This window comes from Gavialis gangeticus, unplaced genomic scaffold, assembly GCF_001723915.1.
Source record: "Gavialis gangeticus isolate Ggan-Ray unplaced genomic scaffold, GavGan_comp1, whole genome shotgun sequence".
Classification (NCBI taxonomy): Eukaryota; Metazoa; Chordata; order Crocodylia; family Gavialidae; genus Gavialis; species Gavialis gangeticus.
The window spans coordinates 154,226,503-154,244,064 of record NW_017729025.1 but is presented as its reverse complement, the minus strand read 5'-3'; the positions used below and the strand labels follow the sequence as shown (position 1 = coordinate 154,244,064).

The 17,562-nt window shown below is 40.6% G+C and overlaps 1 protein-coding gene across 3 annotated transcripts in view; it reads left to right on the top strand.

Annotated features, from left to right (window-relative positions):
- The window catches only part of PHRF1 (PHD and ring finger domains 1), a 75,972-nt gene that overhangs the window by 17,897 nt on the left and 40,513 nt on the right, over nt 1–17,562 (top strand). For 2 of the 3 annotated variants that reach the window (XM_019519806.1, XM_019519805.1), the window contains 7 exons: nt 3,979–4,093; nt 4,414–4,530; nt 7,202–7,440; nt 8,515–8,598; nt 9,108–9,229; nt 13,116–13,216; nt 13,774–13,946. In XM_019519806.1, the coding sequence (XP_019375351.1) occupies nt 4,003–4,093; nt 4,414–4,530; nt 7,202–7,440; nt 8,515–8,598; nt 9,108–9,229; nt 13,116–13,216; nt 13,774–13,946 (927 nt within the window). In that variant the 5' untranslated portion in view covers nt 3,979–4,002. Of the gene's footprint in view, nt 1–3,978; nt 4,094–4,413; nt 4,531–7,201; nt 7,441–8,514; nt 8,599–9,107; nt 9,230–13,115; nt 13,217–13,773; nt 13,947–15,965; nt 16,172–17,562 lie in introns of those variants that run through there. The other variant, XM_019519807.1, reaches the window with a different exon arrangement.

Here is a 17,562-nt window from a genome sequence, read left to right as displayed (position 1 = left end):
GGCAGGGGCAGCGTTGATTTGCTCCCCCACACCCCTTCCCTCCCCGTTCCCCTTCTGCCACAATGGACTTACCAGCTGGAGGCAGCTCCCCATGTTGCCTGGCTGTACTCCTCGCTGCCTGCGTGCTGTGCTGTGGTTATGCACACACACAAGCATTTATCGGCTCCATTCGTGCACATAAGCATTTATTGGCCCCATTGGGCTGATTTCCAATACAGCAAATTTTCTTTGTATTGATACCAGTCTGCCATCGGACCAATGTATCCGTGTGCCTCTAACTAAAATATTTTAAACTTCATCAGTTTTTACATTATTGGTATAAAAAAAATAAGGTTAAAGACTTGGGGCTGTTTATTTTACAGTAGAGCCTGTCCTTTGTTGTATGTATTGCACACCTTTAAAAAACAGGTCCTGCCCTGAGGAATTTGCAGGTTTGTAGAGGTCAAAAGAAGGGTCATGTAAAGGTATTGATGTTTATGTAAAGGTATTGATGTATTAGCAGATTGAGCGCATGCCAACTGCCACATCACTTTTGAAGGCGTTTGTTTGTTTTTTTGTGACCTGTTAGTTCTGCTCTGTTAAAAACTCAAAAATGGTTTAGCTTCAGCTCATCTTGTTCTGTTTCTAAATACCAGATACCCTCATGGATCAAAATTCTGTACGGAGTTACCTTTGTAGTTTTGGCAGCTTGATTTTTGTATTTCTTATGAACTTACACTAATCTTTAACTTAACTGAGGGTTCTGACTATCCTGCACATGCAGGATTTGCTCTTGGTTGTGATCATGTCATCAGTTATATTGGCTTGGACTTTGGAGTAGCTGTTGCAAATTTGTGCTGTTTTATGCTGTATATATGCTTTTCACACCAAATAAAAATATTATCAGGAGTAGGCATTACTGTTGCTCATTTTGTTCTAGATGAGGAAAATAAATAAATAGTTCTACAACTGGAATCATAAAGATTGCTGTTTGACTGTCTGAGAAAATTCATCAGCTAATATTTGAATCTTATTCCAATTTGCTCCTTTTCTGATTGTTACTAATAATCTTCATTTGTTAGCTTCTCCCTCTGTTCTTCCTCTGTCATGTTGTAAGGGAGGGGGGAAAAGAAGGTGAAGTTAACCTTGTGATTAAAACTTCATTTTAACCATCATTTATTTACTTTAATCTCTGTGACCATCTAGGAATTATGCAAGAGAGAGAGTGTGGATGGTAGCTCTCTGCGCACAAACTATGTTAACGAGTATTAAGACAAGGTATTCAAATAGATTAAAAGTACAGACATTGAGGTTCAGACAGTATTCTGCACTTGGCCACATTGCTCACTTTGCCTATCTTGTGGTTTGTGTAAATGGCAATACTTTAAACATGAAGTGGTACTATAAATATCTGAGGAGGATTTATTGGAAATTTAACCTCTGCCAACATAGCCTAACTAACATTGCTGCAGGACTCTTAGACCTGACATTTCCTGACTTGCTTTACAACTGTAAAGTTGTGCTCATATAAAATTTGTGTAGTATTTAATTTATATTTCATGTATCTGTGTCTTATTTGGAATTATTGATTTGTATGTACTGCTGAAACTGCAAAAACTAATAATGGAAACCATGTAAAAATAAGGGCTGCTTACAGACATTAAAAAAAAAAAAAAAGCCCAGCGCTTTACTTTAAACTGGGGGTGTTGCACATACACATATACACACACACAAACAACATTAATGATTCATTTCTTATTTCATATGAGATTGATACTCAATGAAGAGAAGGCTTTGCTTTAATTTACTGTGAATTTCATAATGCAACAACATCAGAGGAGTTAAAGTACAGCTCTATTAATTGAAAGTAGAGCTCCAGGGGTTGATGGAGCTCTTTGGTTCTTTTCCTCATTTTGTATGTGGAGAGTGAAATTTTCATGTTATGTATTTTGGCCCCTGTAGATACATGTAAAAACATTTTTTCCCCTTCTTACCGTGACTAGTCTTTGAAACAAAAGACTGTATAGCGCCTTAATTGGACCTGGCTTGCTCAACATCTATAGATCAGGTGATTTAGCGGGGCGTTTTTGGTACTTTTATCTAATAGCTGGTTGAATAAACTTTAGCTAAAAGCGCCAGAAAGCCTCACTGAAGAGCCCAATCTATAAAGATGTTGCAGAAATGGGTCGAAGTAATGCACTGCTTCTTCTTCTAAAGCACAGTTGTTTTTCAGTGTCCTTTAAACACTCCTGTCAGCAGATACAAATCAACTAAATGCTTAATCCTGTATTCAGGCAAGAGTCCCACTGAAGTCAGTGGAGAACTTGACTATCAACCAGGCTCACGGTTGAGGTTTTTTTGGCTTTTTTCATTTAACATTAATGTTGTCTGTAATCTGGTCCCTTATGGTTTAGTGAAACCTACATTTTTCAGGCCCTTAACTGCAGAGTTAGAGTATACAGTTCTAAAAGGAACCCATTAAGTGAAGATATTTAATCTGGGACCCATTGAAAGCACCTGAATAACTAAACAGTGTTGTGAGGTTCCTAAGGTTATTTAATATCTGTCAGACACTGTGTGGAGATGAGGCAGGTAACCAATCAAAATCCATATTATTGCACTGACAGAATAATTCTGGCAACCCTTTTCTGAAGATAATTTATAGCATTTGTGATACAAAAGGAATATCCTTGTACATGTAGGCTTCTGTAAGGAAGGTGGGGTAAACATACTTCATTGATGGGTCTCCTTGTTTTTAATTGTTTGGCTTGTATAGTAGCATATGGAGTAAAAGCAGTGGCTTGATTATCATTAGTTATAAATTTGGATCATGGAGCGTTGTCAACATTCGTCAATTCACTAGAAGCCTATCATAACCCCCAATTAATTTAGTTATGTTGATGTGCAGTATACCATTGCTCCTTTTTCTTCTTTCTTTTTATGACATCATGGGATTTGAGAATTGTCATCCTTTATTAGAGCTTTGTAAAGAAGAGAGATTTTAAAAACCATTTTAAACACAGCATCCTTCTATCAGTTTCTTCTTCATTGGACAAGATTCAGAGATTGGTTCAATATTGAAACTACTCCTTGCATGGAGCTCAGCTTCAGAATTGGAATTTCCATACCAATATAGCAGGATTGGGCTCTTTTCCAAGGATACAGTAAGATGTAGAGTCTGTATGTAATCTCTATACACAGTGCTTTTGGCAGTCAGAATTTTGTTTTCTATTTTGAATTTGCTTTTTAGAGCCAAGGAAACAAGCCGCCCTCTGGGTCTTGATACAGTCAAAGACACCTCCTTTCTTCCTTCCACTTGCTCTTTCTCTCTTCGCTTATCAGTCCAAACAATAAAACTAAGTCAGTCAGAAGTGCAGTCCATGCTTCAGAAAACTCCCCCTGTATTCCTTTAACTTAACACATCTAGAATTTCAGTTGACAGACGATGTTTCTTTGTGGGTCATCTATACAGTGAATTGAAAACAGAGTTTTTCATATTTTTGACTCTTCCTCATATTTGCCACTTTTTCACAAAATGCAGCTAAAGGCAGTGGGCATTCTAAGATCTGTTTCCATCTTGCAGTAGTAGTAAGTAAAGGGGGAAAGTAGTCCTCAAGCATAAGTTGCTAAGTAAGGTGGGCTATTAAATAATTTAAGCACTTGTGCTAGTATCCAGAACTGCTCTCATGCTGCTGTTCAGCAAGAAGACCAGCCTGTGGTGGTGTCAAGGGCTGAGTGTGACGACTAAATGTTTGCAAATAAACGTTATCTTCTTCCGTATAATGTCTCAAAACTGAAACACATTATGCTTTTTGAGGGATTTATATTTTATCCTCTGAGTGTAAAGTATGATATGCTGTGTTCCAAACATCCTTTGTAATGTATACGCCATACCAGATTCTTTTTTTTCGTCATTGTGAGATAAGCAAAATGTTGTGCTTGTTTGAACTGTCAAACTCCTTAGTGCTTATGTTACAACTGGAATCCTGTTTCCTGCAGGGAGTTAATTCCCAATGTCCCGCAATGGATGATGACAGTCAGGATGAACTGATAAACAAGAATGCTTCGCTAAGCAAAGGCAAAAGGCCAAATCTGGTGCTCCCTAGTGAAGCAGGTAAATGAAACCTTTCTGCTTGCATTTTTATTAGCTAAAGAGTTGTGCTGTGGAAGGAAGCCTAGCATCTTTTCCATCTCCTAGGTTTTGCATCTTCTGTTATTGGTTTTATTGTCACTGCTAGTCAATTAAATTGTGAGCAGCACAAGGTTGACAGCTTGATACCAAGTGGTAATACAAATGCTGTGAAAAACCCAGCATTCCTTAACAGGAATTCTGACATCTGCTTGACTATTCTGCTTGCTTTTTCTGTGCAGTGTATGCCTATTTTGTGATTGTGTATAATTAAGGCGTGTTTTCTTTTTCTTTCATTTTAAAAGAAAGCAATGATGGCAATAGTGGAGACTCAGAAGAAGACACAGGAAGTGAGGAAGATGCCACTGATGAAGATGGAGGTGAGGAGGATGAGGAAGAAGGTGAAGATGAAGATTTAGAAGGTAAATGCTAAAAATGCTTACCTCATGTTGGCTTCAGATGTTTCTGATGGCTGGAAGAGGAAAACTGAAACTGTGTTTCTTGTGAAAGAAGCAGTGAGGTATATTTTAAGTATTTACAGCACTTGTCATAACTGTTTGTAGTGGAGGAGTACAAAAAAATATATAGCTGCTCTTGTGCCTGGTTGATGCTGTATTTTCTTGCATATAGCACACCCCCTTATATAATATACACCTTGTTTTTGAAAGGCAGCATGAAGGAAAGCATCTTTTAGTAACTGAGCAGTAGCTAGGGAGATGAGCCTATTCCCAAGCCTGCTGCCAGCTTTGTGTTCTGGATGAGGCCTGACACTATTCACAGGGGCCGGGCTCTTAGAGCCATGGCAGTTAATGCTGCCTCTGGTCCCCAGCACCAAATTTCCAGATCTGTGGATCGCCCCACAGGACAGATCTTGCCAGTGGGCCCTCTGAGCACCACTGGCAGAACCTGCTGTTACCACACTTCCTTGCATATAACACACACTCCAATTTTTACCTGTTCGTTTGGGGGGTGGTATAGGTTATATGTGAGAGAGTATGGTACATTGAGAAAATAAGTTGAATTTGAAGACTACAACTGGCATGTAAGAAACATTTTGATGAGAAATAGACTTGAGCTGATTACGTAAACAGATGGGCTGCTTTGACTTTTTTATCATAGCATTTTGCATTTTTGTTCTTTCTGTATTCAGATATTTTGTGATGCTTGTCTGTTTTCCTCCTTTAGTTTTTAATTTTTTACCTGACATTTAGGAAGATACAATTCTCTATAAGAATATTTTTATATCTATAAAATCCAGCTGATGCCCTGAAAATGCCAAGTCTGAAGTACTGAAATATTGGTTTTGCTTTTTAGGGAAATTGGTTCATTTAATAGAATTTTTTTGTTTCAAGTATATTTTTGTGGTAACAACTCATGTGCCACTACTTTTAGCATCATCCTCTTTTCTTGTGTTTTGATTCTTTTCTCATCCCTTTGTCTGTCTCCTTAGAGACTCCTGCCTTTCAAGACGTGTACTGACTTCCTTGTGTATAGGAATTGTGCAGCATATTTTGAACAGAGACAATTAAAAATCAAAGAAATAGTGTCATGTGATAGAGTAACAGAGCTGGCAGCTGTTTTTGGAACATGGACCTGCTGTGAACAGTTGTCTGCTGCTGTTGTGCCCAACCAATATATCAAAAAAAACAAGGACAGGGTTTTCACCTTGCCTTGGAGAATCAGAATCTAGTATGCTTCAACAAAATCTACTAGCTAAATTGGTACAATAACATACATGAAAAGAGTTGCATCTGTGCCCACAGTTCCATGGAAGAGTGTCATAAGGTCAACTTTTGATTTTACCAAGCTAAAATTACAAGCAGCAGCCTTGCAATACATTACAGTAACTTTCTTTCAAGTCTTTCTAGGGTTTTTTTGTTTTGTTTGGTTTAGTTGGTTTTCTTTTTACACCTTAACATTGCTTGGGGAGAAGGGGGAAAGAGTAGATGTTAACTGAACTGAGACACACAGATTGTTGTCATTATGACAGAAGTATATATAGTCTGGTCATGGTGATTAGCATGGTTCTGAAACTGCAGGGTTCATTTGGCATTTGGGTAGATTCAGATAGGATTTCTGTATTCAGCACATCTTGAACTTCTTTGTAAAGGGAGTAGTATTTTCTAAATCAATCTAAAGATGTTTATTTGTGCTCAAATTAGAATATTACAACTGCATGCCCAAAATGTTATTAATTGTCCTTTTAAAATACTCACCCTTGATGGTGAAAAATACCATACAAAAACATGATAGCCCTGTTTCATTTCCTGGAAAGCCAAATATTTTTGAGAGTGCTGGTGAAGTAGCCATGAACAATATCTTAAAAAAGCATTGAGAACTTTTTATAAGACTGACTTTACCTTATGCTTTGTCTTTCCCTTCTGAATAAAGAAATGTATTTTTATTTCCCCAGAATAGACATAATTCTAGATACTAGATATTAGTACTGAATTGCTAGAGATTGTCTTTGGACACCTGTAAAATAATCTTAAAGAGCCACAACTATTTTGAGATGGTGAATGCTTAAAATGCCCTTTAAATGAGGGCATTTTGAAGTCTCCAGCTGAACACCCAAAATCACTAATCACTTCAGAAAACTATGGCTCTTGGGGTTGGTGCTGGAATGACTAGGGTGGAGTCAGTGTCCCAGAAGGTTGAGAATTGCTGCTTCTGTAAAGAAGAAGTGTTCATTAGGAAAGTTGTGACAGACATGGTGCCAACCTGATCTGTCTGCCTTTGTTTTTCTATCATTGAAAATATATGCTGCTTGTCCGGTGACTATCTTTTTAACTTGCTGTGATACTAGTCACAACTCTAGTTTCCAAGAGATATCAATAGCATCCTTTTCCTCTGAGGACTCTAACACTTCTTTGAAGTAGAGGGACATTAAAAATTAGGAAGAAAAAATGACTAGCTTCTGGTATTCAGAGTGTGTGTTTTGTCTCCATCTGTCCATCTTCCTGTCTTTCACTCCCTGGTTCTCCCCCTTAAAAAATCCAACTACAGTCAGACTCCTTTTGGGGCTTGTATTTGTCTCTCTCTTAAAAACGCCGCTATGTACTTAACATTTTTTTTTCTTCCTTGGTTTTCAAGATGATGAGGATGATGAAGAGGAGGATGACTATGCTGAGGAAGAAGAATTGGAAACTGCTGTTGGTGAAACCACAGGTGCTTTGAAAGCAGTACCACAGACAAATGGAGAGAGTGTTTCCTCTGATGAAGATGGTGAAAACTGTCCAATCTGCCTTAATACCTTTAGGGGTCAGGCAGTTGGAACTCCAGAGAGCTGTGCCCATTACTTCTGTTTAGACTGTATAGTGGAGTGGTCTAAAGTAAGTCCTTTTTCATATAGAAAACAAATGTGAAACAGCTCAACTCTTTCTCTTCTGGACAGTCTGTTGCTTTATCTTGATAGACAGCTATGGAATTGTGATAAAGAGGTCAGCTTGTAGGTAGAATATTCAAACCTGATTTCTCCCTTGACGTGTTTCAGAAAGTTTTCTGCTTTATTTGTCAGCGATTATATTTTGCAGAGGGTTGCTCTTTTCCCCTTCCCACCCATCCCATTTTGTTCTTTTTTCAGCAAAGGCCAAAAAGAGTACCATTCCTAAGCAGTCATTATTACAATATGACAGAGTACTTCTCCCTAGGCAGCTGAGCTGAGACTTTTGATCCTAAGTCTCTTATGCAGGTTGCTGCTTGGTGAGCAGATGATTTCTTACACATTTTGAGTCTTTCATTCAAAATAAGGACCTAATCTTATTGCAGCTCTGTAGAGAAGTCTTATTTCAATGCAGTTTCTGTGGGATAAGGCCCTACATGCTGGTGCCTTGGGTAAGACAGATATTTGAACAAAGGGAAGTCCAGAAGAATACTGACTAGCCCAACCGTCTACCCAAAGCTGCTAGCATAAACTACTTGATAACTGATAGCAAAACTAACTGGATTCAGATTGCTGTAATCCAGAATGTTTAAAAAATGTACTTGGTAACATTTTAAACATTTCAGATCATTGACTGGTTGTTTAAGTATTTTTCATCTTTTCAGCATATCTTAAATACACATGCAGACTTTAAAGAAAATATTTGGCAGAAGGATCATACTACTTTGACAATTTTATATGGGTATGCATTTAAAATGATGAAGAAATAACTTGGTCCTTTAGTACATGCTTGTGTAAAACCCTATTTTTATCTGGCAGCTCTTGATGCAACTTGTAATAGCCAAGAGAGAGATCCAGGAAACTGGATTAAAAAAAATTTAAATGTTGAGACTTCTGGCTATTGTGGCAGGTACCATGTTGATCACATGGCAGGGAAGAGGAGACTCTTTTTTTTTTTTTTTCAATTTAGTTGAGGACTGTGCTTTGTAACCCAGATACAAAATGTTGTTTTTCTTTCTTTCAGAATGCCAACTCGTGTCCAGTGGATCGAATCTTGTTTAAATACATTAATATTCGGGCACAGCTTGGTGGTAAAATCGTAAAAAAGGTAGGCTTTTATTGGCTTGATGTCAGTAGATGTTCCTTATCTAGTTGTATCCGTATGTAGTTGTAGTGCTAAGACCGTATTTCCTGCTGAGCAACTTAATGGTTATTTGTATGGTTCCCAAGGGCATATTGTCATGACCCAAGGGCATATTGTCATGACCCACCAATGTCAAGGAAGTCAGAAACATCTAAACTGAAGTTTTCTTATGCATTTGTTTCTTTTGTGGCTGCTCTCAATCTCACTTTGAATGTTGGCCTCACTGAGTTAATTGGCAGTTCTCTATCGCTGCTGATTTGCACACAAAAGAAAGTAGGAAGAAGTTGCATTGTTCACCCTGTACATTGATAATATTCTTGAATCACTGCATGAATGAAATTGCAGTGCTATGACAGAATGGGCAGTCACTACAGTGGTCCACTATCAGGTTTTACTGCTGCTGTTGCTAGTGAAATGGTAGATTGAGAGAAAAAACAGCTTCTACTTCAAATGCAAAATTGTCTTTGGTTTAGATTCCTGTGGAGACTGCAAAAGCTAAGGATGATGATGGTGAAGATGATCCAACCTTTTGTGAGGTGTGTGGTAGAAGTGACAGAGAAGACCGCCTGCTGCTGTGTGATGGCTGTGATGCAGGGTAAGAAAAGTGGAAGGCTGACTTTGACATTTTAGGTGTCTGTACATATACTTTGGGGTGGGGTGGGGTGGAGAGGCTGCGTTTTAATTAAAGCATCTCCCAGACAGCCGCTCTAATTAAAATGCTGCAGTGTTATGTATATTAATCACCTCATGTTTCAAAATGGCCACAGGGGCACTTTAACTAAAGCTCTTTCAATGAGTTTCAATTAAAGCACCCACCCAGCCATTTTGAAATGCAGGACACTTAACACGTGATGGTGAGGTACGCTGTTCTAATTAAAACACTCCAGCAGACTTGATTAATTGAGTCTGCTCCGATGCATTCTAATTAGAATGTGTTGGGGAATGTTTATAGGCACCCTTCAGTCTCAAAGGAGAGCTCAACATAAGGAACTGAAGAAATTAGGAGTCATGGCTGTTTTTTTGAGTTTAGTGGAGCTTTATAAGCTCATTCATGTCTATAACTATTAAAATGGCTCTTGTATCAAGGGAGGAAAAGAGATGTGATTACTTCTCTTTTCCCTCCTTTGTTTTTTTTAATTGAGAACAAGGAGTATATTTTAAGTAATGCAACTTATTTTTTCTTATTTCAGTTCAAAAACACTTAAATATGTCTGAGACTAAGATCACCCATGATGATTTAAAGCTGAAGTGGCATTTATCACTTTTGCAAAACTGCCTATGAATATTGCTTATCTTGGGCACAAAATCACTTTTCCATCAAGCACAATAAAAAAAATGCTTGCTTGAGGTGAATCGGGGAATAGAATTTTTTTTAAGGCTGACTTGCAATAAATTGAATGGATGGCAGTAAATATAGCTTTGTCCCTCTGTGCCTTCATGGTCTGGAGCCCTCAGCTGCTTTCATGGTTTGGGGGAGAAGCAGAAACAGCAAGACCTAAATACTCAGACATGTCATAAAAACACTGGATAAATGCAATCTAAAGTACTTGTAACCAAAAAAATGGTTTGATAAGGAAAATTTTTCTCTGAATTCAAGTTCTTCTGTAAGTTATCTTCCTCAGTTTCTGTTTCATTCTCTTCTCTGGATTTAGCCAAATCTAAGCTAGTTTTGTTTTTCCTCAAAATAAATCTCTTAAAATTCTGACCTTTCCAGGTCACTGACTTTTTTTCCCTTGAAGTGCTTTCCATTTATTTAGATTTTGTCCTACCTACAGAGTCTGATAGGACAATACTACAAAAATACAAAATCATTCCCTTCAAATCTTACAGTTTTCCCCACTAGCTTCTAAGATTTCATCTGCCATATGGCACAGGGGACACAACAGTGGGAGTCTACTACAGACCTCCCACCCACAGTCAAGAGCTTGACCAGGAGCTCACCCGGGAACTGGCTGAGGCCGCATGCTCTAGGACCATGGTTGTCATGGGTGACTTCAGTTACCCGGACATCTCGTGGGAGGATCACTCAGTAAAATCTGAGCGGTTGCAAAGCTTGGTATTGTGCACGGATGACGTCTACGGGCCATTGAGAGGTGAAGTGCTGCTTGACCTGGTATTGGCTACCGGGAATGATCTAATCGGCGACCTGGTGATCGATGGGAAGCTAGGTGACAGCGATCACAAGCTGATCACCTTCACCATCCGCCGTAAAGCTGGCAAGTCAGTCAGCAACATGGAAGTCGTTGACTTCAGGAAAGCCGACTTTAACAAGCTCAGGAGGCTTGTCAGTGAGTCCCTAAGGGACCACGACCCCAGGGGGAGGGGAGTTGAGGAAGAGTGGTTGCTCCTCAAGGGAATGATCCTCAATGCACAAGCTAATTCGATTTCATCTCGGAGGAAAGGCAGCAAGAGGGCACAGCAGCCCTGCTGGCTCTCCAGGGATCTAGCAGACCTCCTGAGGCTAAAAAGAAAGGCCTACAAAGGATGGAGGATGGGATTCACTTCCAAGGAGGAATATTCTGCATTAGTCCGGTCCTGCAGGGAGCAAACCAGGAAAGCCAAGGCTGCAACTGAACTCCAACTAGCTTTGAGCATCAAGGACAATAAAAAGTCCTATTTCAGATATGCGGGGAGCTGGAGGAAAAGCAAGGGCACCATTGGACCCCTGCTGAACCAGATGGGACAACTGACGCCCAGGAAAAAGCCAACCTATTAAATGGGTACTTTGCGTTGGTCTTTCATCAGTCCCATGGGATGCCCATGCCCGCTATGGAACAGGGAGGTCTGGGTGAGTGTGATTCCCTGCCCTCCATAAATGCTGACCTTGTGAAGAAACATCTTGAGAGGCTGGATACCTTCAAATCAGCCGGCCCTGACAATCTACACCCCAGGGTACTCAAGGAGCTGGCAAGCATCGTAGCCCAGCCCCTGGCACGGATCTTTGAGAACTCCTGGCGCTCTGGTGTAGTGCCTGAAGATGGGAAGAAGGCCAATGTGGTGCCTATCTTCAAGAAAGAGAGGAAAGTGGATCCGGCTAATTATAGGCCCATCAGCCTGACTTCTATCCCGGGGAAGATCTTAGAAAAGTTTATTAAAGAGGCCATCCTTAATGGACTGGCCGACGCCAACATCCTGAGGGATAGCCAGCACGGGTTTGTTGTGGGTAGGTCTTGCTTGACCAATCTCATTTCCTTCTACGACCAGGTGACCTATCACCTGGACAAGGGAGAAGAGGTTGATGTCCTATATCTTGACTTCAAAAAAGCCTTTGATCTGGTATCCTATGATCACTTCTTGGCAAAATTGGCCAATTGTGGCCTTGGGTCCACCACGATCCGCTGGCTGGGAAATTGGCTCCGTGGTCGGACCCAGAGGGTAGTAATTGACAGAAGTTTTTGTCAGTCTAGGCTGGGCTGTAATTGTGGATGCTGCTTGGTTTTTCTTTTTTCTTGGGTGGAGCCTGCTTTTCTAGGCTGCTGCTGAGCTGGCTGCACAGGCTTCCTGCATAGCCGCTGAACTGCACAGAGCCTGGTGCTTCACTCCACGGCTGTAGGGGACTCCTTAGAGGAGTTTGTTTGCTGCGCCCCAAGTCATTTAAGGCACATTTTGCTGCCGAATTTGCTACAGTGGCTGGAATTACTGCGCAGTACGATGCCGACACATGCAAACACCAACACTATTAAAGCGGTGCAAAAGCATTTAAACCACTTTAAAGTGTCGTGTACATATGCCCCTCATTTCTTCTACACATGGCTCGAATCTCCTGCATCTTTGCTTCTTTCAGTTTTGGCACTGTCTTGTTGCAGCTGGGTTTACATGCCCCCCTCCTTGGCTCATGGCTCCAACCCTCAAATATGAAGTAGGCATGCAAAATAGACTTTAGGGGGGTGTCTTTTCATGTGCTTCAGGATGGAGGGGAGGGGTGGGGTGCTATAATTGGAGTCGCTCCAAGAGCTTCTCTAATCAAAGTGCCTACAGCATCATGTGTTCAGCATCCCGTGCTTCAAAATGGTGGTGGGGCCACATCAACAAGCTTGAGTTAAAGTGCTCCCACCACCGTTTTGAAGCACAGGGACACTAAATTCACGTGCCATGGAAACTACTGGAGTGCGCTAATTAGCATGGTCCGGCAGACTCAATTTATCAAGACTGCTCTAACCCATACTAATTAGCACGGATAGGAGCAGACATCCAGCATGTGTATAGGTGCCCTAGTTGATTTCGAGGCTTTAAGTGGTCAAAAGAACTTCTGGAAAACCCACTGGCATCCAGGTTTCTAGTACAATTACTGTGAAGCAGTGCTGCTTTGGAAACTGATCGATGTAGGTCCACAGACAGCAGTTTAGAGCTGTAGTTCTTGGAGAATTACTAAACATCTCTGCATAGGGGATAACAGCCTTAAGTTGTCCTTGGGTGGAATAAAACATGGAGGTCTTTTCTTTTAGTGCTGATATGAAGTGCATTGTCCATTGCTATTTTAGATATCACATGGAATGCCTTAATCCACCTCTTGGCGCGGTCCCTGTGGATGAGTGGTTCTGTCCAGCCTGTGCACCAGCTGATAGGGACTCGGCTGGTGCCGGTAAGTAGTTTAATAAGGATGGATTTTTGGCCTGACCCAGATCACCCAATACTGCTCTTCTACATAAAGATGATATACAGTCTCTGAGTTTGATTCTTCTTCAGATTTATTGGGGTGGGCATCCTCTTTTGGACTCCATGTCTAGTAAATAAATGTTATCAGGCTTTTAATCAGGGATTACACATCACAGAAATCCTTTTGTTAAGAAAGCTTATTATCAGTTTGGGCCTGGCACAGCAGCCTAATCAAAACAGCATTTTGTTGCCTTGCTAGCGATCTAATGCCAGATTGGAAGCAGCTCTTCCTGCTGCCCAGCAAATCCACATTATTTCTTTAGCTGTCTGAAGCAAAACTGTGTCTGACTGGGCATCTGTGTGGCCCTCCTTGCCTGAGGTTTTATTTGCTATGGTGTGAGGATCTATATATGTTTGAGGTGCAGAAACCAGAATGATTATCTTAATTTTTAGATTCTACAGCATAGCTTGTAGCTGTTGAATAAATCCATGCTGACACATGACCTAGAGGCTGTTTCCTTTTTCTTTTCTTTTTTTTTTAAGATACAGATCATGTGAGTGAAGAAGAGGTGGCGGCCCTTGTGGCAGATGTCATCCCTACCACCAGTAGGCTACGTCCTCATGTCCGCACTCGAGCTATAGCCAGGACTCGGCAGAGTGAACGTGTTAGGGCAACAGTGAACAGAAATCGGATAACAACTGCACAGCAAATTCAGGTACTGCAAAGCATCCCCTTTAGCCTAGTAATACAATCTATGTTTTTTTTAAAGTAAATTTCTGGAAAAATCTCAGAGTTAAAACAAACCTTGTAGTTATAAGATCTGTCGACTTGCTAGTGGCTAAATTCTGATTGCCGAAGGTTAAATGGTTGAGGTCTTGTAAGTTGAGGAAAGAACACGGATTGTTCTGCAGTATGTGACTGAGTCATTAAGATACAAAGCTGCAGTGAAAAATGCAGTAATGTACACACTGGAGATCAGCATTTTAAAACTGAATTAAGTTGAATTCATCACTCTGAACTCCAGAAGATTCTAGTCCATGGTGCAAAACTTCCATATGGTAATAGTAGCTTTTCCTTTAGATGACTGTACTATGGAACAATTACACTCCTTCTTGTAAGAATACAACTGCCCTGAAAACTGATGAAGCTCTTGTATAGTCTGCGGTCTGGTTTTAACCAGCGGGTTTTGTCCTTCACTTGCATAAATGCTAAAACTCTTGATTTTATGTTCCAACGTGTCATGTCTTGGAGCAGGGGTGCTTAAACTCTGGCCTGTGCAGCACCCCCTGGGCCCGAAAATTTGGTGGTAGGCGTGTAGGGCCAGGCAGGGATGGCCCCAAGCCCCAGGGTGGGGGACTAGGAGGAGATAGTGCCTGACCCCAGGGCCCCATCCTGGTGTGCTAGGGTAGGAGTGGGTGGTACAAGGCCCCTGGGACCCCATCCTTGTGAGATGAGACAGCACTAGGCCCATGGAAACCAACCCTAGCCAGAGGAGGAGTGATGCCAGGCCCCAGACCCAGCTCTAAGCACTTGGGTCAGGGAGTGCCGGGCCTCAAGGTCCGATCCTGGCACACAGAGCTTGATCGTGCCTGTGGATCTGCAGGGCCAAAAGGTTGAGCCACCCCTGTCTTCAAGTATTTATTAGTTATGTTTATACCCCAATTGGTAGTTAGAAGTCAGAGAGTTCTTATCAGTGTTTGCAGACATAATTTAACCAGAGCCAGATATAAGATACTTCCTTTCTATTTGCCAGAGGTGCAGGGAAAATTGCAAGTTAGAAAAGGAGTTTTGTTTCAATAGATGAAAATATCAGTGATGTTGTTTGAAGGAACTGACTTGTTCCAGCATAGAGCAGGGGAAAGAAAGAGGAAAAGAAATAAGTGTTTCTTTTCATGGTCCATGGATGTCTGCTTAGGGCTGGTATCATGGCTTTTCCCTAGCAGAGTGCCAGTGTCTGGTCAGTCTGAGGTCAGGTTGAGGAAAAAGTGGAATCAGAGCTTAGCACAGTCCCTGTTGGATGGAGCTTTCATTTTTCACCTTGGAGTAATAGCATCAGATCAGTGATGGAAAGCAAAATCCGGATAAGACCTGAAAAGCATCAGTTTTGATACCTATAACTTGGAGAGGAAGAAAAAGGAAAAACAAAGTAAAGACTAGACACAAGAAAGCAAAGAGGGTGAGGGACACAAAAGAATAAACAAAGACTAAGACTTTCTCTTAACTTCTCATCAACTGAAAACTATTTCAGACCATTACTTACAGTCCTTCTGGAATTTTTCAGTCGTACTTCTACTTAAACAATCTCACTTTACAGAAAATAAAGGAACCTTGATTCTCAGTTCCAAAGGAACCTTTTAGCAAATTTAAATCCATCTGAAATCTAACAGCAAGTTTAGTTGTTTTTTTTAAATGAAGTTCAAACTTCCAGCTTTTGTGAGGTGTTTACCCTGACTTAGGCTGGATGACTTTAGCACTTCTATTTAAAAAAAAACAAAACAACAACAACAAAAAGAAAAACAAACACCCCTCTAATTATCCTGTCGCAACCTCTTCTGGAGGTTGGTCATGTCTTTTAATGCCAGCCCTCTGCTTCTGTGTATTCAATCCCCGTGCTCCAATTTAAAAAGGATGAACAAACTAGAAATAATTCCCACTAACCATTGGATGCATTTTTAAGATATATAGGGTGAAAGCATTTGGTAAATGTAGTCCCCTCTCTCTCTTCAGGTGCTGATTGCTTAATAAAATCTTAATAGAAAAGGGTGGTTTGAGACTGAAGGTTTCTCAGAGCTGTCTCCCTGCAGAGGAGAGAGGTGGTGCACGGGGACTTAGCTGTTGCATAGTAATACAAGACTTGGTGCCAAGTACTTCCCATTCCAGAAGCCATCCCAAGCACCACTTCTCAGTCTACAGAGATGGTTACAAACTCTCCTTAGGAAGGTACTCAATTTTTTTTCTTAAAGAAAAACATATCTCTTACTATGACCCCTTTAATTTGATCAGAGCATGTGAGTTTAAATCTAATAGCTAAGAGAAGCACTCATTGAGTGCCTCTCAGCAAATAGAGAAAGGTGCCAGTTCCAGATTCTCACAAGATGCTAGTATTTGAAGAAAGCCTTTTTGTAATCCATGCCTTATTTGAGATGCACCTAAATTGCTGTATAGTTAAATATTACAGTGTTCAGATCTCCCTGTGTCCCCCCCCCCCCCCCCCCTTTCTCTTTAAAAAAAAAAAAAAAAAAGTATTTTTGTTCTAAAAAGTGCCTTTATGAAAACTGTGTTGTAGATTGTGCCCTTGTGCCATTTAAAGTAGCTTTGTTATGCTTTGGTATTGACCCCACACTAAGATGAATTGGAGCATGTCATACTTGCTGGTTATGGTTTACATCACTCACATTTGGAAGCTCACTTTATATTGGCAAAACCACTTTAAAATATTTTTTTGGTCAAGTATGTGCTGTTTGTAGAAGACTTACAAAATCTGTTTTTTACTATATACATTAATCCATATTATAAATAATTAAGTGGTAAATTATAAGAAGTGAGTTGTCATCAGTTATTCTAAATAAGCTCTGATGACAGCCTTTTATGCCATGTTTATACTTGCTTGAATGCTGGAGTTACAAGGGACAGGGAGATTTGCTAGCTGGTATTGCCAAGCAGTCACAGCACTTACCTCTGGTGGTTACAGTGTGTTGTGTTTACCCCTTTGCAAAAAAAACCCAAGACAGTCGTGCTATTTCTGGACAATCAGAAGACCTCTCAGGCAATTTCTGTACTTGGCAAATCAAACTTTGGACATTTAGGAACTGGATGCTTCATTCCATGCCTCTCTCTGTGGAAAGGAAGAGAGATTTGAACCATTCCTACTTATTACTGTAATCGACACTGAAAATGTGGCTTACTTGCATCCTTACTCTGAGCTCCAGAATGCTGGTGTTAAAATGCCTCTGCTGGAGGTAAAGTAATATAGCCTTTTTGGCACATTTGTGGGGGAAAGGCAGCTTGAAAAATGAGGAAGCTAAGATGCTGGATCACTCTGTTGCCTGACTTCACTTTCATTTTGGTCGGTCAAGTCAGGCTTTGAAAGCCAAAAGGTAGTTGTGAAGTTTGAGGAGATACCATGGTGAAAGTGGATGAGAGATTCTCACATCAATATAATTAAAGTAGAATCATCCCTGGTTGGTTATACTGATGTGCAGATTTAAAAAAGTAAAAGCAACTTCTGTTGAGTTACTGTGCGTGCTGGTGACACAATACTGGTGATACTGGTTAACTGCTTGTTGAAAGCCCAGCTTATCATGGTGGAAGGGAAAATGGAGTTTTGGTTC